Genomic DNA, 19,561 nt, shown 5'->3' with positions numbered 1-19,561 from the left:
GTAAGCAATGTTAGTTTAAGTTAGCATTGTTACCATAGTTAGCATTGCTAGCATAGTTAGCATTTTTAGCATAACTGTTAGAAATCATTAGCTAAGTTAGCTAATCAACCTGGTTAGAACTGTGAGCATAGTTAGCATAGTTAACATTTTTACCATAACTGCATGAAATCAGTAGCTAAGTTAACCAATTAACCTGGTTATCATTGTTACCATAGTTAACATTTTAACATGAATAGAAATCATTAGTTAAATTAGAACTGGAATGTTTCAGCTTTAAACTGTCTACCTTCACACTATCAACTCTCTGTAAACTATGCAACTACCATGTTTACCCTAGCTACACCTTAGTAACCATATCATCATTATCTATCTATTTTTGCATTTTCATGCACTGGTAATTCCTTGGAATTGCATTTCTAGTTCTTCTTCTAACGCACGCAATTCAGCTTGAACCGTTTAACGTAGAAACTTCATTCAAACGTTGTTGCGTAGGTCTTGCTTATGCCATGTGTGCTTTGTATTTTTCAACTTTTTAAACTATTAGTTAAAAACTATTACAATTTCCCCCATAGACTTAACATTGCTCATTATGACATCACGGCAGCAATTAGAATCTTATGCCAGGTGGCCGGCCACCTGGGCACCAACTGTCAGTTTCTCTGGCTTTAAGCATACAGTCTCTCAGAAGACTACACATATCCTGTTAAACTGTTTCCTCTGTCCACAACTGTTTCAAAATAAAAGTCCTCACTGCAATAATACACTATTAAAGCATTTAACCATTGAAACTGCTCAACTATTTAACTGTTCAACCATTCCAACTGTCAGTTATCATCCACTATGCCTCCAGTCAACTACATGAAACCTCCATGTACCTAGCAACCAACATAGCAACCATTAAAATTAAGTGTTTATGACCGTTTCCATAGCAACCAACATGATTATACTGCAGTAACTTCTTGTTTATTGATAGTGGCCACCATGGATACCCTAGCAACAAATGTTTCAAAATAAAAGTCCTCACTGCAATAATACACTATTAAGGCGAGACACGGCAGGTGAAAACATCGTTTTTTTTAGCATCAGTCAATTTCGAGATTTTGTGCTAGTTTGCTACCTTAGCATGTATTCTACCACCCTACTACAACAACAAAGTCCGATTTGCACATTTAAGTGTTTATTTCATGACATTTTGTCTACTCGCGCCTATATATTTCTCCTAATTTTACCAAAAGTTCCCATTCTAAAGTGTCATGTACTACCGTGAACGTGATCCAACTCATATCGTGTCTGATACCGTTGGAAAGCCCTGTGTCTCCTACAAGACGTTATGCTATCCAAATATGGGCATTTCCTTTGTATTAGCAACCAATCGCGAAAGTTCAAAGACGAGTCTAAGCTGAGAACGCATTTCATTGGCTGTGTTTCAAGGCTGTTTTCTCAAAACGAGTTTTTCCCCACACGCCATGCAAAGGATCTCCACTTCTGCAGCACCTACATACACCAAACTTTCCAGTCTTATTCCTAACTATATTTGGAAGATATTTACAGAAGGATTTGTTGATATAGCATTCTTGGCATGATTTACATGACTTTTTATGCCTAAAAATAGGGCGAAAATCCACTTTTTAAGCCAATTGGCAGTATTTTCTGATTTACTGGGAAACAAAAGAAGATATTCATAATCCCCTCTGTAAATGTTTTTTTATTTGATATATGAACACAACAAAAAAATAATTTTCAACCTGGCTTTTTCCAATGGTCAGATCCTTCGCATCAAAATATATGCAAATTAGCGCATATTTAATGAGATATAGCCTAATTAGCATATTTAAACATTACATTAAAGAAAACTTGCAATACATTTTTTTCTCCTATTCATGTGAGTATTCAACTGGTAAAGTTTCATGAAGATATCTTTAAGTTTAAAATTTTTCCCTATTCACCTGTAGTGTCTCGCCTTAAATCATTTAACCATTGAAACTGCTCAACTATTTAACTGTTCAACCATTCCAACTGTCAGTTATCATCCACTATGCCTCCAGTCAACTACATGAAACCTCCATGTACCTAGCAACCAACATAGCAACCATTAAAATTAAGTGTTTATGACCGTTTCCATAGCAACCAACATGATTATACATGATTATAACATGTTTCCTGATAGTGGCCACCATGGATACCCTAGCAACAAATGTTTCAAAATAAAAGTCCTCACTCGCAAGTTAGCTAGTTAGCATGGTTAGCATATTTAGCATAGTTAGCATTTTTAGCATAACTGCAAAAAATCATCAACTAAGTTAGCTAATCAACCTGGTTAGCATTGTTAGCAAACTTAGCATTGTTAGCATAGTTAGCATTTTTAGCATTACTGCTAGAAATCATCGGTTAAGTTAGCTAATCAACCTGGTTAGCATTGTTAGTAAAGTTAGCATTGCTAGCATAATTAGCATTTCTAACGTAACTACTAGAAATCATTAGCTAAGTTAGCTAATCAACATTTTAACATGAATAGAAATCATAAGTTAAGTTAGAACTGGAATGTTTCATCTTTAAACTGTCTACCTTCACACTATCAACTCTCTGTAAACTATGCAACCACCATGTTTACCCTAGTTACACCTTAGTAACCATACCTACATTATCTATCTATTTTTGCATTTTCATGCACTGGTAATTCCTTGGAATTGCATTTCTAGTTTTTATTTTTCTTCTAACGTTTTTGTGCGTTCAATTCAGCTTCAACCGTTTAACGTAGAAACTTCGTTCAAACTGCGCTGCGTAGGTCTTACTTAGGTGACTTCAGCTTTGTATTTTTCAACTTTGTAACTTTTATACTTTTTGAACTATTAAATAAAAACTATTAAAATTCTCCCCATAGACTTAACATTGTGATTATGACATCATAATAGGGCAATTAGAATCTTATGCCAGGTGGCCTGTCCAGGTGCAGCAGCTCTCTCTCTCTCTCAGGCTTTAAGCATACAATCTCATTAAGACTACAGATCATGATGTTTCACTACTTCCTCTGTCCACAACTGTTTCAAAATAAAAGTCCTCACTGCAATAATACACTATTAAATCATTTAACCATTGAAAATACTCAACTATTTAACTGTTCAACCATTCCAACTGTCAGTTATCATCAACTATGCCTCCAGTCAACTACATGAAACCTCCACGTACCTAGCAACCAACATAGCAACCATTAAAATTAAGCTTTTATGACAGTTTCCATAGCAATCAACATGATTATACTACAGTAACTTCTTTATTTCTGATAGTGGCCATCATGGATACCCTAACAACAAATGTTTCAAAATAAAAGTCCTCACTAGCAAGTTAGCATGGTTAGCATTGTTAGCATAGTTAGCATTTTTAGCATAACTGTTAGAAATGATTAGCTAAGTTAGCTAATCAACCTGGTTAGCATTGTTAGCATAATTAGCATTGTTAACATAGTTAGCATTTTTAGCATAACTGTTAGAAATGATTAGCTAAGTTAGCTAATCAACCTGGTTAGCATTGTTAGTATAGTTAGCATAGTTAGCATTTTTAGCATAACTGCTAGAAATCATTAGTTCAGTTAGAACTGTAATGTTTAAGCTTTAAACTGTCTACCTTCACACTATCAGCTTTCTTTAAACTATGCAACCACCATGTTTACACTAGCTACACCTTAGTAACTATATCTACATTATCTACTGTATCTATACATTTTTGCATTTTCATGCACTCGTAATTTCCCTGGAATTACATTCTCTAGTTCTTATTCTTCTTCTAACGCTTTTTATGCGTGTAATGCGGCTTCAACGGTTTAACTTTGAAACTTCATTCAAACTGTGTCGCGTAGATCTCACTTAGGTGACTTCAGCTATATATTGTTCAACTTTGAAACTTTTATACTTTTTAAACTATTTAATTAAAACTATCAAAATTTCCCCATAGACTTAACATTGTGATTATGACATCACAATTCGATTAGAATCCTATGCCAGAACTCTCTCTCCCAGGCTTTTAGAATCCTATGCCAGAACTCTCAGGCTTCTAGAATCCTACTGTATGCCAGAACTCTCTCTCTCTCAGGCTGGCTCTAATAAGACTACAGATCCTGCTCAACTGTTCCCTGTGCCCACTATCAAATCGTTCAACCATTTAAACTAGGCTACTCAACTATTTAACTGTTCAGCCATTTTAACTGTCAGTTGTCATCAACTGTTTAAACTACTCAACTATTTAACTGTTTGGCTATTCAAACTGTCAGTTTTCATCAACTATGACTCCCTCCAACTGTTTCTACTGCCTGAAACTAAATTCACTATTAATTAATTCAACTATTTAAACTACTCAACTATTTATACTCAACTATTTAACTGTTTGGCTATTCCAACTGTCCGTTTTCATCAACTATGACTCCCTCCAACTGTTTCTACTGCCTGAAACTAAATTCACTATTAAACAATTCAACTATTTAAACTACTCAACTATTTAACTGTTCAGCCATTTTAACTGTCAGTTGTCATCAACTATTTAAACTACTCAACTATTTATATTCAACTATTTAACTGTTTGGCTATTGCAACTGTCCGTTTTCATCAACTATGACTCCCTCCAACTGTTTCTACTGCCTGAAACTAAATTCACTATTAAATAATTCAACTATTTAAACTACTCAACTATTTAACTGTTCAGCCATTTTAACTGTCAGTTGTCATCAACTATTTAAACTACTCAACTATTTATACTCAACTATTTAACTGTTTGGCTATTCCAACTCGTTTTCATCAACTATGACTCCCTCCAACTGTTTCTACTGCCTGAAACTAAATTCACTATTTAACAATTCAACTATTTAAACTACTCAACTATTTAACTGTTCAGCCATTTTAACTGTCAGTTGTCATCAACTATGTATCCCACCAACAGTTTCCTCTGCCCACAGCTGTTTCAAAATAAAATACCTTACTAAAATAATTCACTATTAATTAATTCAACTATTTAAACTACTCAACAGTTAAACTTTTTGCCCATTCCAACTGTTAATTGTCATCAACTATGACTCCCATCAACCTTTTATCTGCTTCACCTCTATCTTTGTGCTTGAATGATATTTGAAACATTATCTAACAATATTTTACTGAGCAGAAATGTCTCAATTTTCATGCACTCGTAATTCCTTGGAATTGATTTCTCTAGTTCCAACTATTCTTATTAGAGTGCATGAAAAATGCACTCTATTGTTATTCCAACTATTCTTATTATCGTTCTTATTCTTCTTCTAACGCTTTTTGTGCGTTTAATGCGGCTTCAACGGTTTAACTTTGAAACTTCATTCAAACTGTGTCGCGTAGATCTCACTTAGGTGACTTCAGCTATATATTGTTCAACTTTGAAACTTTTATACTTTTTAAACTATTTAATTAAAACTATCAAAATTTCCCCATAGACTTAACATTGTGATTATGACATCACCGATTAGAATCCTATGCCAGAACTCTCTCTCCCAGGCTTTTAGAATCCTATGCCAGAACTCTCAGGCTTCTAGAATCCTACTGTATGCCAGAACTCTCTCTCTCAGACTTTTAACCATGCAGTCTGGCTCTGATAAGACTACAGATCCTGCTCAACTGTTCCTTGTGCCCAAAACTGTTTCAAAATAAAAATCCTCACTACCATAATTCACTATCAAATCGTTCAACCATTTAAACTTCTCAACTATTTAACTGTTCAGCCATTTTAACTGTCAGTTGTCATTAACTATTTAAACTACTCAACTATTTATACTCAACTATTTAACTGTTTGGCTATTCCAACTGTCCGTTTTCATCAACTATGACTCCCTCCAACTGTTTCTACTGCCTGAAACTAAATTCACTTTTAATTAATTCAACTATTTCAACTACTCAATTATTTAAACTACTCAACTATTTAACTGTTTGGCTATTCCAACTGTCAGTTTTCATCAACTATGACTCCTTCCAACTGTTTCTACTGCCTGAAACTAAATTCACTATGAATTAATTCGACTATTTAAACTATTCAACTATTTAACTGTTCGGCCATTCTAACTGTCAGTTGTCATCACCTATGACTCCCTCCACCTGTTTCTACTGCCTGAAACTGTTACTTAATGAAAGTTCTTACTACAATTATTCACAATTAAAGAATTAAACATTTAAACTGCTCAACTATCAACTGTTCAGCCATTTTAACTGCCAGTTGTCTTCAACTATGACTACCACCTCCTATTTCCTCTGCCCACAACTGTTTCAAAATAAGTAATCAGTGTCATAATTCCGTATTTAATAATGTAACTATCTAAACTATGCAACTATTTAACTCTTTAGCCATTCGGAATTACAGTTGTCATCAGCTATATATCCCACTAAGAGTTTCCTCTGCCCACTTACTGTTTCAAAATAAAGTCCTCACACAATAGGCTAATTCTCTATTAAATAGCTCAACTATTTTAACTACTCAACTGTTAAACTTTTTGCTCATTCCAACTGTTTATTGTCATCAACTATGACTCCCCTCAACCTTTTCTCTACTTCACCTCTATCTTTGTCTCAATTTTCATGCACTCGTAATTCCCTGGAATTGCTTTCTCTAGTTATTCTTCTTCTAACGCTTTTTGTGCGTTTAATGCGGCTTCAACGGTTTAACTTTGAAACTTCATTCAAACTGTGTCGCGTAGATCTCACTTAAGTGACTTCAGCTATATATTGTTCAACTTTGAAACTTTTATACTTTTTAAACTATTTAATTAAAACTATCAAAATTTCCCCATAGACTTAACATTGTGATTATGACATCACCGATTAGAATCCTATGCCAGAACTCTCTCTCCCAGGCTTTTAGAATCCTATGCCAGAACTCTCAGGCTTCTAGAATCCTACTGTATGCCAGAACTCTCTCTCTCAGGCTTTTAAGCACAGTCTGGCTCTAATAAGACTACAGATCCTATTCAACTGTTCCCTGTGCCCAAAACTGTTTCAAAATAAAAATCCTCACTACCATAATTCACTATCAAATCATTCAACCATTTAAACTACTCAACTATTTAACTGTTCAGCCATTTTAACTGTCAGTTGTCATCAACTATTTAAACTACTCAACTATTTATACTCAACTATTTAATTGTTTGGCTATTCCAATTGTCCGTTTTCATCGACTATGACTCCCTCCAACTGTTTCTACTGCCTGAAACTAAATCCACTATTAATTAATTCAACTATTTAAACTACTCAACTTTTTAAACTACTCAACTATTTAACTGTTTGGCTATTCCAACTGTCAGTTTTCATCAACTATGAATCCCTCCAACTGTTTCTACTGCCAGAAACTAAATTCACTATTAAATAATTCAACTATTTAAACTACTCAACTATTTAACTGTTCAGCCATTTTAACTGTCAGTTGTCATCAACTATTTATGGCTATGGCTATGGCTATGGCTATGGCTATGGCTATGGCTATGGCTATGGCTATGGTTATTTAGCAGACGCCTTTGTCCAAAGCGACATACAAATAAATAACAATACAAATTAAATTAACAGTGAACAATTACAAACTAGGGAGAATAGTAATATTATCAGTAAAACAATAATTTTAAGCACTAACCTAATGAGAAATAAAACAGTGAAATGAGAATAGCAATCAAATAAGTCACTCAGTTAATTATATATAATAATAATAACTAAAGCATGGTATGGCTAAATTTAAGGACAATAGCAAAATAAATTTCAAATTCTATCAATAGACAAATTATAACAAAACAAAACTATTATACAAACCATAACACATCACAAACTCAAAGGACTAAGTGCATATTAAATAAATATGCCTTAAGACCCCTCTTAAAAGATCCAAAGCTGTTGCTGGAACGGAGAGCACTGGGCAACTCATTCCACCAACACGGAACCACTGAAGAATAGGATCTACAATTTGACCTAGCATGTATGGTTGGTCGACATAACAGACGCTCCTCAGAAGATCGCAATGGGCGGTTGGGAATGTACATTGTGATTAAAGAACTGAAGTAGCTGGGAGCAGATCCAGTCAGTGTCCTATAGGCCAGAGTGAGAGATTTAAATTTAATTCTGGCTACTATAGGGAGCCAGTGGAGAGTAACTAGGAGAGGGGTTACATGTGTCCTCTTTGGCTGATTGAAGACCAGTCGTGCTGCAGCATTCTGAATCAACTGTAGTGGTCTTAATACACAAGCAGGTAGGCCAGCTAACAGAGAATTACAGTAGTCCAGCTTGGAGATAACCATTGCCTGTACAAGAAGCTGAGTGGAATCCTGTGTCAGATAAGGTCTGATCTTCCTAATGTTGTACAGGGTATACCGACATGACTTTGCAATTGAGGCAACATGCTCAGAGAAAGTAAGTTGGTCATCAATTATGACACCCAAGTTACGTGCCGATCTGGTTGGAGTCAGTGAGGATGAATCAAGCTGGATATTGATCTGTTGGGGAATAGCTGTTTTTGCTGGAAACACCAAGAGCTCAGTTTTGGAAAGATTAAGCTGAAGGTGCTGATCCTTCATCCAGATTGAAATGTCCTTCAGGCATGCAGAGATCCGATGGGAAACACTGGAGTCCTCAGGTGGGAAGGATAGGAAAAGTTGAGTGTCGTCCGCATAGCAATGATATTCAAATCCATGAGAGCGAATAATCCCACCTAAAGAAGTGGTGTAAATAGAGAAAAGGAGGGGCCCTAATACTGATCCTTGGGGGACTCCTGTAGTGAGGTCATGAGACTTTGATATCTGTCCCTGCCAAGACACGCTAAAAGAACGCCCTTTAAGGTAAGACTTGAACCAGTCAAGAGCTTTCCCAGAAATTCCCAGTTCATATAGTGTAGAAAGGAGAATGTCATGGTTAACCGTATCAAAGGCTGCAGATAAATCTAACAGAATTAACACTGATGACTGAGCAGAGGACTTAGCTACTCTCAATGCTTCAGTCACAGATAGAAGAGCAGTTTCAGTAGAATGACCACTCTTGAAACCAGACTGCATAGGGTCTAGTAGGTTATTCTGATAGAGGAAGTCACACATTTAAACTACTCAACTATTTATACTCAACTATTTAACTGTTTGGCTATTCCAACTGTCCGTTTTCATCAACTATGACTCCCTCCAACTGTTTCTACTGCCTGAAACTAAATTCACTATTAATTGATTCAACTATTTAAACTATTCAACTATTTAAACTGCTCAACTATTTAACTTTTTGGCTATTCCAACTGTCAGTTTGCATCAATGACTCCCTCCAACTGTTTCTACTGCCTGAAACTGTTTCAAAATAAAAGTCCTCACTCAAATAATTCACTATTAATTAATTCAACTATTTAAACTATTCAACTATTTAACTGTTCAGCCATTCTAACTGTCAGTTGTCATCAACTATGACTCCCTGCAACTGTTTCTACTGCCTGAAACTGTTTCATATTGAAAGTCCTTACTACAATTATTCACAATTAAAGAATTAAACATTTGACTGCTCAATTAATCAACTGTTCAGCCATTTTAACTGCCAGTTGTCTTCAACTATGACTCCCACCACCTATTTCCTCTGCCCACAACTGTTTCAAAATAAGTCATCAGTGTCATCATTCCGTATTTAATAATGTAACTATTTAAACTATGCAACTATTTAACTATTTAACCATTCCGAATTACAGTTGTCATCAGCTATGTAGGCCTATCCCACCAACAGTTTCCTCTGCCCACAACTGTTTCAAAATAAAAGTCCTCACACAATAATTCTCTATTAAATAGCTCAACTATTTGAACTACTCAACTGTTTAACTTTTTGCTCATTCCAACTGTTAATTGTCATCATCAACTATGACTCCCCTCAACCTTTTCTCTACTTCACCTCTATCTTTGTCTCAATTTTCATGCACTCGTAATTCCCTGGAATTGCTTTCTCTAGTTCACATGTGTTCTTTACATTCTGACACCGACATGGTGTTTTTTAAGAGTCATTGCATGAGAAAACCAGGCCGAGGTCGGAAGATGGGGGTCGGCCAAATCGGCTCATACTTTGTATGTGTGATAAGTATGTGGAACTATGAACAGCTATATAATTAAAACACTCCAGCTTTTTTTGTTATGAGAGCCTCAAAAATCCAACAATTCATGGCTAAAAATAACTGAAATTGCAATGGCTACCCTGATTATCCTGATAAAGATGTCAACATAAGCTTTATATTGCCATAGGGGGCCATCCCCAAACTTGGCCTCTCAGTTCCAGGGAAAGTAACTCTGAAATCTGAATGCTTCAGCATTAACCAAAAGATTTTGGACAATTCCATGCTCCCAACTTTGTAGGAACAGTTTGGGGCACCAGTGCACAAAGCAATTAAGGTTCGCAAAGACATGGATGAGAGAATTTGGTGTGGATGAACATGACTGGCGTCAACCGAATAGAACACCTTTGGGATGAATTAGAGCAGAGACTGAGAGCCAGTCTCCTCGTCCAACATCAGTGTGTAACATCACAAATGCACCTCTGAAAGAATGGTCAAAAATGCCCATAAACACACTCCTAAACCTTATGGAAAGCCTCTCCAGAAGAGTTGAAGTTATTATAGCTGCAAAGGGTACGTCATATTAAACCCTATGGATTAAGAATGGGATGTCATGTCACCTCAGTTCATATGTGAGTCAAGGCAGGTGACCCAATACTTTTGGCAATATAGTATTTCCTTTTGATCAAATGACATAAGCCTAATGTTTAAGCCATGCTTAAATTCTGTTCACTGCACATTTCTTCTATTATAATATGATATTCAGTATTAATTATGGAACTATGTTATTCTCTATCATCCTATTTTCTTTATAGTTGGCCTGCCTGTGAGCATGTATTGGAATACAGTTTTTTACAGCATGTTTGAAAGGGCACTGCACAAAAAACACAATTTCAGGTGGATGGGTATGTTTTGTTTGTAGGAAAATCTTCAGGCTGCTCTTGAAGTGAGCCACATACAACGGGACGAATGCAAGTATACAGAGGCAAAAATGACCCAGAAAGCCTTGCTACAGGAAGAGCTGGTCACCCTCAGAGCTAGAATATATGATGTGTCAACAGTAAGTTTATTGCAGTATTATAGACGCCATCTTCAGTGTTCAGGCACAGTCGGACACAAACTATTAATACGGCAACATTATGTAGCAGGCTGGACAATATATGACATGGTATGTTGTATTCTGTATGTATTACAGGACATGGATTATGTGTGGTGCCAGTATGAGAGGATGGAATCTGAACTGGCAGTGTTTCGCTCTCAGCTTCAGCATGTATGCCACTATGGCCTACACCAGGTACAGAGACTTGTAATTAAATATGCTAACACTAGGGATGCACAATAGGCCTATTGAATTTCAGCTGATATCCGATATGCCGATATTTACAGCGTCATTTTGACAGATTCCGATGGCGATATACTGTATAGTCTTTCCTGTACTACAATTAGCCTGTTATTATGGTAGCGTAGGTTATATGCTGTGGATATTAAAAACTTGACTTTGATTCAACCCTGTATCATTTTAGAAATAGACATTCACTCTTAATTTTTTTTTTATTATTTCAAATATGGCACAATAAGTAATATTTCATATTACTTTAATATGTCATATTTGAATAGGCTAGACAGTTCCCTAAGATTTGTGTTGTTGGCAATATGACACATTATTCTCAAATGAACAGAAATGCAGCTGTAACCCTATAAACTTCAGTGTGCAACAGCTGTCAGTCTGTAGAGTGAAATGAATGAGACCAACAACACGCAGGCTATAACTTCACAGCTAGGCTTCGTTCTGGACCTCAAGACACTCGGTAATAATACTGTACATTGGCTAGGCCTACTTCAGAAACCGATACGGTTTCAGCTCATAACGTTTTTTCCGGCTTAGGCCTACTTTTCAGAAACTCTTTGTAGAGTTCAGGATGATGGCTCTAAAGATGTGTAATTAACTTGGTCATTTTACCTCTCCTCAATGGTACTTTGAAAGCACTGCAAATAGCCATTATGTTATCCGTTTCCGGAAATTTTAAATAGTGCCACACAGCTGAAGTATCCTATGTTGTCCATAACCTAAACATTTGCTTCGCGTGCGCATAATGACCAGATCACGTTATCGGCCAGGCACGTCGGCAGATATGTTCATATCTGCAGATGCCGATAAGGGTAAGTCATGAAGCTTTTATCTGCAATCTGACATCAATTTCTGAACAATATGATTGTGCATCCCTAGCTAACACTGATTATCATGTCTTCTGTGACAATCGAGGACAATAAAGAGAATAATACCTTGTCTCTTCCAATTATTTTGTTAGGAGCAGCACAAAGCACAAAAGCAACTGTGGATGATGGAGGACATTCTGTGTGGTCTGAGAGACAGCAGAAATCACTACAGGCTAGTATTAGGACTGCATGACCAGCCAGGTAAGTAATTATTAACAAGTGGCTGATGATATAGAAATCTATAGGCATATCTATGTAGAATTTGACATGCGGTGGCAGTAAAATTACCCTAGCAACAACCTAGCAACCATAATGTCAATCTAGCAACCACCAGAAACCAACTTTTCCTGTCTATGGAACCAACATGATTACTCTAACAATCACCATAGCAACCGCTTTATTTAACATATCAACCACCATGTCTTCCCTATCAACACCATATTAACTAGTTCTATATTTAACTGCATAATGATATTTAACACAGCATTTTTTATTTTCATGCACTGATAATTCCTTGGCATTGATTTCTAGTTCTTCTAACCACCTTTTCTGTGTTTAATTCAGCTTGAGCCATTTGATGCAAACATTTGCTGTGTAGCTCTTCTAAAGGACTGGTATGCAATATATCATTTTTGTAAATGTTATAGTTTACAGGGTATGAATGATGGAATGAATTAATTAATGAATTGCTTTTATTGCCACTATACACATAAATGGTAAATGGACTGCATTTATATAGCGCTTTTATCGGCTTCTGCGAGCACCCAAAGCGCTTTACATAATCATGTCTCACATTCACCCATTGACACACCGATGGCAGATGTACAATGAGATTAAAAGATAAAGATTAGGATATTTGGTTCAAACTTTGAGACGGAGCTCTTCAATGAAATGTTTCAGCTATGACTTCTCATATTTGTGTGATTTATATTAAATAAAAACAAAAAACTTGAAAGTCATTCCAAGGAATTACTAGAGCATGAAAAATACAAAAGAATATGATGTAAAAGATCACACAGAGTAAAAACAGGTAATGCAGAGAGAGTTACAATGGTGTGGCTAGGGTGCATATGATGGTTGCTATTCTAAATAAATTATGCCTCTTGCTACAATAATGTTTTTGGTTTGGTGGTGGTTGCTAGGTTGTTGCCAGGGCAGGGGTTGCATGGAAATCAATGAATCACATGAGCTCAATGCAAATCAAACAGGCTAATAGGCTAACTGGAAAAAACACCATGCCTACAGTATCTCTAGGTATGGTGAAGGGTATGTGGTGATGTGGAGCTATTTTAATTCCAAAGGCCAAGGGAAACTTATCAGGATGCATAGTATCCTGGATCCATTAAATAGCTGGCCTTTAAAAATAGAAACATATAAAAAAAAATATTCCTGCTTCTATGGGAATTTAACATAGGGGTCAAATACTTATGCTCCCTGTATTTCAAGGAAGAACATTGATTTATTTACGATACATTCACAAAGAAAATCGGTGTCTTAAGGCCAGTTCAAACCGAAGATTCGCGACGGTCTGAGACGGTTGCGGAGAGCAGTTGCGGCAGTGTGAATCAAAAGTTGCAAGCAGTTGCAAGCAGTTTCAAGCCGTCGCTAAAGATTCAACATGTCAAATCTTAGTTGCAGAGTTTTAGAACGTTGCTGGTTTTTAGAATGTTGCAGCTCGTCTCGTCGCGGATCTTGTGTTTGAACTGGCCTTTAAAGGTTGGATTTTTACTCATTTCTTGAATTAAGGTATTTAGATCAATTTCCAAAAGATTTTTTCATATTCCTCTCTGTTGTCAACTTTATATTATATATTTAATTGTACACTCTTCAGGTGAAGAACTAACTGGACACAATTTGGTAAGTTATTACAGTCAATAGCATGCTTAACACAAACTAATATAATGACATACAGTACTACGAAGCTTTCTGTGTGTAGACAGCTTTATTCTAACTTGAACTTGAACTTATTTTCTGTATGAAGACTGATCACCTTGTTATGATGTGTGTGTGTGTGTGTGTGTGTGTGTGTGTGTGTGTGTGTGTGTGTGTGTGTGTGTGTGTGTGTGTGTGTGTGTGTGTGTGTGTGTGTGTGTGTGTGTGTGTGTGTGTGTGTATATTAATCTATTACATCCAGGAGGTAGAGTTGGATGCCCCATTTGCTCCCCCTTTGACTCATGACCTTTGGAGAACCAGCCCAAATATGTGTAGGGTAAGGCTACTGTATTGAGAGTGTGTTTCAGAGATTGCACATAAGAATGATGATTATATACCATAAGATACCATGCATTACATCCACACTGACTGTGTATGCACATTATTTTATAGGCTGCAAGGTGTGATTCGCATATCTATAGTAAACCGTTTTCTTGCTACCAAGAACAGAAACAGGATGACTGGAATCAAGGTTACTGAAAAATATCACTTTCTAGTGTGATAATGAAATAGAATAACAATGCAAAGCCACTTGTTAGTCTTAACCGTAGTGTTTCTTTTTCCTTTCCATAGCTAGTAGAATTCATACCTTGCCATCGGCAGATCCAACTGTGAATATTACTAGAATGAATGGCACGAATGGCCACAAAAAAGATGGCAGAGTAAGTGTGCAAAATGCTAATGCTAAAACAAAGCTGCAGCTACTGCACTGCCAGATGCCCATGGAAACTGCACACTAACATACACTATTTTCTCTGCATCCATCAGAAGGAAATCAGAGAGCAAGAGCAAATCGAGAGAATGAAGAGCTATGAGGAAAAAACTGGTACCCAGAGGGAAGCATCTGTATCCAAACCCTCTGCTGCCGAACATGATCAGAGTTTCGACTTGGATGAAGCCACAGCTTTGCCCCTCAGGGTGACACGTGTCATCACAGCAACCCTGCCCTCTGCACTCATTGCACATCGAGTTTCTGTGCAGGACCCACCGCTTGAACTGCTTAATCCACTCCCAGAGCAAATACCCCAAATGCTGCCTAAAAGGGCTCCAAGTAAACCCACGCGGATGTCCTCTCAATACACTGGACTCAGGATACCAGAGGAAGAAAAAAATGATGTGACAGCTCAGAGAGCAGTAAAAATGGCACGACAAAGGAAGGAATCATCTGGTAGAGAAGCCCCTCAACAAAACAGAAGACAATCGACAACATCTAAAGAGCCGAGGCTGGCTCAGGAAGTCGATGGGAATGTGAATCCAAACGGTGAAGAAAGAAGAGATCAGGTCAGGTTTCTAACCGTTAACATGTGCATTAAATTGAATAAACAATTTTGTTATTATCTTATAGATTTGGTATGTTAAAAGACATGCTCAGACAAATACAGTAAATGAATGCTTCATGCAGACTGTATTGTTTGTAGTAAAAATGTTTAATTAGTTTGTATAAACAATGTTTCTATAGACAATAATGTCACAACTATTTACTTCTAACCAGAACTCAGACCTTAATCTTCGCCATGAGCAGAGAGAAGCAAAACTGAAGCGAGTTGAGCGCATTAGACAGAGAGTCATCAGAAGGTGGGTATACTGTACAGTTAGGCTGGGTGAACCCTGCCTGACCTGCCAGCAAATTTGGATTTCGTCTGGCAGCTCAGGCTGGAAACCTGCACATCTATCTCCCCTGTTTCCTGTCCACAACATTTGGGTCCAATCACAAACTAGCTCGATCGTTGGTCTGATTGGTTGAAGGACTATCCAAAAGCGCAGCCATTTGAACTATGCCCATTGATCACGCCTCTTGTGCAGTAGAAATAAAGCACAGCCTCTTAAAAGATTGAGCTTAGTATAGCCAGACTACTGTACAATAAATGCAGAATGTAAGAACTGGCTGATAATGAGATATACTATTATTATCTCATGTAGACGTGATTTGATTGAACAATACTAATACTACAATTGTTGTTATTGTTGTTATTATGAATATTATTATTTAGTAGTAGTAGTAATAGTAGTAGTGTTATTGAGACACTTGATAGTGTTAATAAATATACTGTATAAACTTGGCTATTGTTTATAGTGTGTGCAATCTGTGCATACATGAAGATTCTCAAATTTCAAATCTTATTGTGACCTTTGGTGTTAGTCAGACTGTTCCTCAGACTGTTCCTTTAGAATGCAGGTTAAATAATAAGTTACATGCATTTGTGCCACAGTGCATCTAGAGACCAGACTGTCCAGACTGGCAATCTTCCTACAGGTAATCCCATACTCCAAGAAACTAAATTGTCAGGTAATTAATTTTTTGTTTTTATTTTAGCGATATAGATTTTTGTTTATGTGGTGTCTCAGTATTTTATTTACCATTCTTTTTTAGATTCTGAAGGGCAAGTATTCCAAAGCACTTCTTCAAATATTAATGTTGGCGACAGTGTCAAATCCTTGGATTCTGGCCATGAAATCTGCAACAATTTGTCATCTCACATACCGTCATTTCCAGTTCAAAACACGACTCTAACCAATGAGGTTGGTTCAACAGAGAAGCCCTCACCATCCAACAAGAACCGATCTGAATGGTTCCTGTCAACTTGTGAATGGCAGGAATTCAGACCCTTGGTCAGTTCTGGATTTGAATCATTTTTTTATGATGATACAACTAAGGCTGGATTAGAGGTTCTGTCAGACCACTCATCAGCCAGCCAGCAAAACAAAGACTCAGCTAATAAGCAATTAAACTCAAGAAAGATTCACATATCAGGAGCAAGACCCAGGGGCAGAGAAAATAGAGTAGAATTACTCAAGGGGGCTTCCGTAAGTCAGGATAAAAAGGAGAGAGTAGGGGAAAAGTTATGTGAAATGACCACACTTCCATCAATGTCAGTCATAATGACACCAACGGCAAATTGTAGTTGCGATGAGAAAAATAGTAGTCTGACCAAAAACGAGAATTACAAACTTCCTACCGATCCAGAGGTATCTTCTGTATCATCAGAAAAATGTTTACATCACCAGGTAAACCTTGATTTGTCTGTTTATGAGGAGATACCACATGCTGATGATTCTTCACAAAGAAAAAACTCAAAACATTACAATAATGTTAATTCATTAACAACTGAACACTCAGGACATGAGACGCAAGATAAATGCGAAAAGCGAAAAGATAAATGTGTAGATGGAGTTACAGTGGATGTCATGGCAGAGAAAGATGAATGTACACAAAGTGAGACAGTGTCATGCATTCCTGCAAATAACCAAAGCAATATTCAATCAAAAAGTAATCAGCCAGTGTACTGTGCCATAGCTATGAATGGACTGGAAAATCACAGTCCTTCATTTCTTTGGAGTAAAGTTACTGTGGACAGCACTAGTTTATAATGCTATCATCAGAAGTCAAATAGAAATTCACCAAGACACCTACATGCAATGTTACAATATTTAAGCATTATATACTTAATTCAATCAGTTAGAAAAATACACTTTACAGTCAGGAACTATGTACATATACACATTTGTTGGATAAAATAATGGTAAGAACTTAAATTACGTTATGGTTGCTAAGTTGTTTCTAAACAATATATTCATAATTTAACATAGTAAATCAGTAACACATTTTTTTTAATGTACTGTAGTAATTCAATGGTAAACTACCACATTTTTGCAGCAGTTAACCAGAAACTTGTTTACCAAATTTACAAACATGATATAGTGGCTGTCTGATATGAAACTTCTTGAATACAGAGTGATTGAGAGGAAGCTAGACTGCAGAAGTAGGTGAAAGCTAACCTTGCTGCTTTGCGCACGATTTCATTGCCGCTGCTAGGTAGCATGCATTCCATGGACCTAATTTTCGCCTCAGATAGGGATCGCAGACGATGACGACATCTAAGCAACACAACAAAGCTTGTATTTTGGTTAAGAACCAAACCAGCTTTTGTTCAAATCTGCACACCTATCACTATTGAAAAATGTAGGGTTAATTTATCCAATGTTATTTTTAAATATTAACACACTCTACATACTGTATGTCATCTGGTATAGGCTAATTGATACGACTGGCTAGCCCATGAGCTACACACAGATGCATTTGATAGACATCCGTAGCACCCAATAAACGGCTCTGGGAGTTCGGAAACCATGCCTCAAATACGAGAAAAGGAATGTTTGGTTCCCAGACCACATTGAGATGTGGTGCCGTTTGCCAGGCTAGGTGAAAGCAGCACCATGGAAAAACTGATGTTGAATTGATATTTATGCTCCATTTAGCGCTAAGACGGTAGGCCTCTACCTAGTTTGTCAAAATCCAACTGGGTCATATACCCAATCAAAAATGTTACTATCAAAAAATCAATCCATCAAAATCAATACTTACATAGTGCAATATCAAGCATTCTTGGCACTCACTGGCAATGTTAGAGATTATTACAGTAGGCCTATTAGCATCTAAATGAGTTTGAAGCCTTTATTTTAGGGCAAAATGACTCCATTGTGTTCCTCTAAACTACAGAGACCGATGAGTATTTGTAGCTTGCTCTTCACCCTGTCAATCAATTGTTAACTGTAAGCTACTTATGTGTGTTTTTTTCTCAAGCGCTTGCAAAAATGAAAGTAATTTTTAAAGTAAAGTAAGCATTACATTCATGAACATGGCAATACTTCATTTGCAACATTCATTGAATATCTCCAATAATGTTTAATGATGTAACACTGTATTAGTAATTCATTAATAAATGGTGAAATGCTTTACACTTTACAAGGCTCCCTTTTGGCAGTTGTAATGGTAGTAATTTGTTAGCAAATGATGATGTGTCTACATTTTATAAAAATGCTCCCTTTTTCCAGTTATAAATGGTACAAATGAATCAATAAATGGTGATGTATTTTACACTCTATAATATGGCTCCATTCAGTAGTTATAGGCCTATAGTGTCACAAATATATTCACAGTCACGCATAACTAAGTTCGGCAAGCTTAACTTTACATTTCATAACATCAAATAAACATATATCACTCCTTAATTATATCACTTCATCCAAACATTTAGATAGATAGATACTTTTATTGATCCCCTAGGGGAAATTCATTTCCTACAACTAGGTGAAATAATTGTCATACAACAGTTACCTAGCTAGCAAGCTAACCACTTTACATAGGAGATTATGGTAAGTCCTCAACATTGGGGTATTGGATTGTCAGTTACATAAGTACATCTTTTTGCATAACCGTTGTGTTACGAAAATTACCTGTGAGCTGAATCTCTCTAAGCCACATCCTGTTCGCTGCTGATTGGTGGCTCTCGGTAGGCTTTCTACCCTAGAAATTAATTGAAAGGACATCTGTGCCAGTCTCAGTAGGCTACTGAAGCAAAAATGTGAC

The 19,561-nt window shown here is 36.6% G+C and overlaps 1 protein-coding gene across 1 annotated transcript in view; it reads left to right on the top strand.

Annotated features, from left to right (window-relative positions):
* si:ch211-234p6.5 (uncharacterized) overlaps positions 1–18,940 on the top strand; it is a 55,727-nt gene extending 36,787 nt beyond the window's left edge. Inside the window, exons 12-22 of the mRNA XM_062526214.1 lie at positions 10,967–11,104; positions 11,240–11,338; positions 12,354–12,462; positions 14,093–14,118; positions 14,396–14,470; positions 14,587–14,665; positions 14,767–14,855; positions 14,962–15,474; positions 15,686–15,768; positions 16,404–16,447; positions 16,565–18,940. Coding sequence (XP_062382198.1) covers positions 10,967–11,104; positions 11,240–11,338; positions 12,354–12,462; positions 14,093–14,118; positions 14,396–14,470; positions 14,587–14,665; positions 14,767–14,855; positions 14,962–15,474; positions 15,686–15,768; positions 16,404–16,447; positions 16,565–17,562 — 2,253 coding nt within the window. The 3' untranslated portion in view covers positions 17,563–18,940. The remainder of the gene's footprint in view (positions 1–10,966; positions 11,105–11,239; positions 11,339–12,353; positions 12,463–14,092; positions 14,119–14,395; positions 14,471–14,586; positions 14,666–14,766; positions 14,856–14,961; positions 15,475–15,685; positions 15,769–16,403; positions 16,448–16,564) is intronic.
* The last annotated feature ends 621 nt before the right edge of the window (positions 18,941–19,561 follow it).

Source organism: Sardina pilchardus, chromosome 22, assembly GCF_963854185.1.
Source record: "Sardina pilchardus chromosome 22, fSarPil1.1, whole genome shotgun sequence".
Classification (NCBI taxonomy): Eukaryota; Metazoa; Chordata; class Actinopteri; order Clupeiformes; family Clupeidae; genus Sardina; species Sardina pilchardus.
The sequence above is the reverse complement of the archived record's forward strand: the minus strand, read 5'-3'. Positions and strand labels throughout refer to the sequence as shown.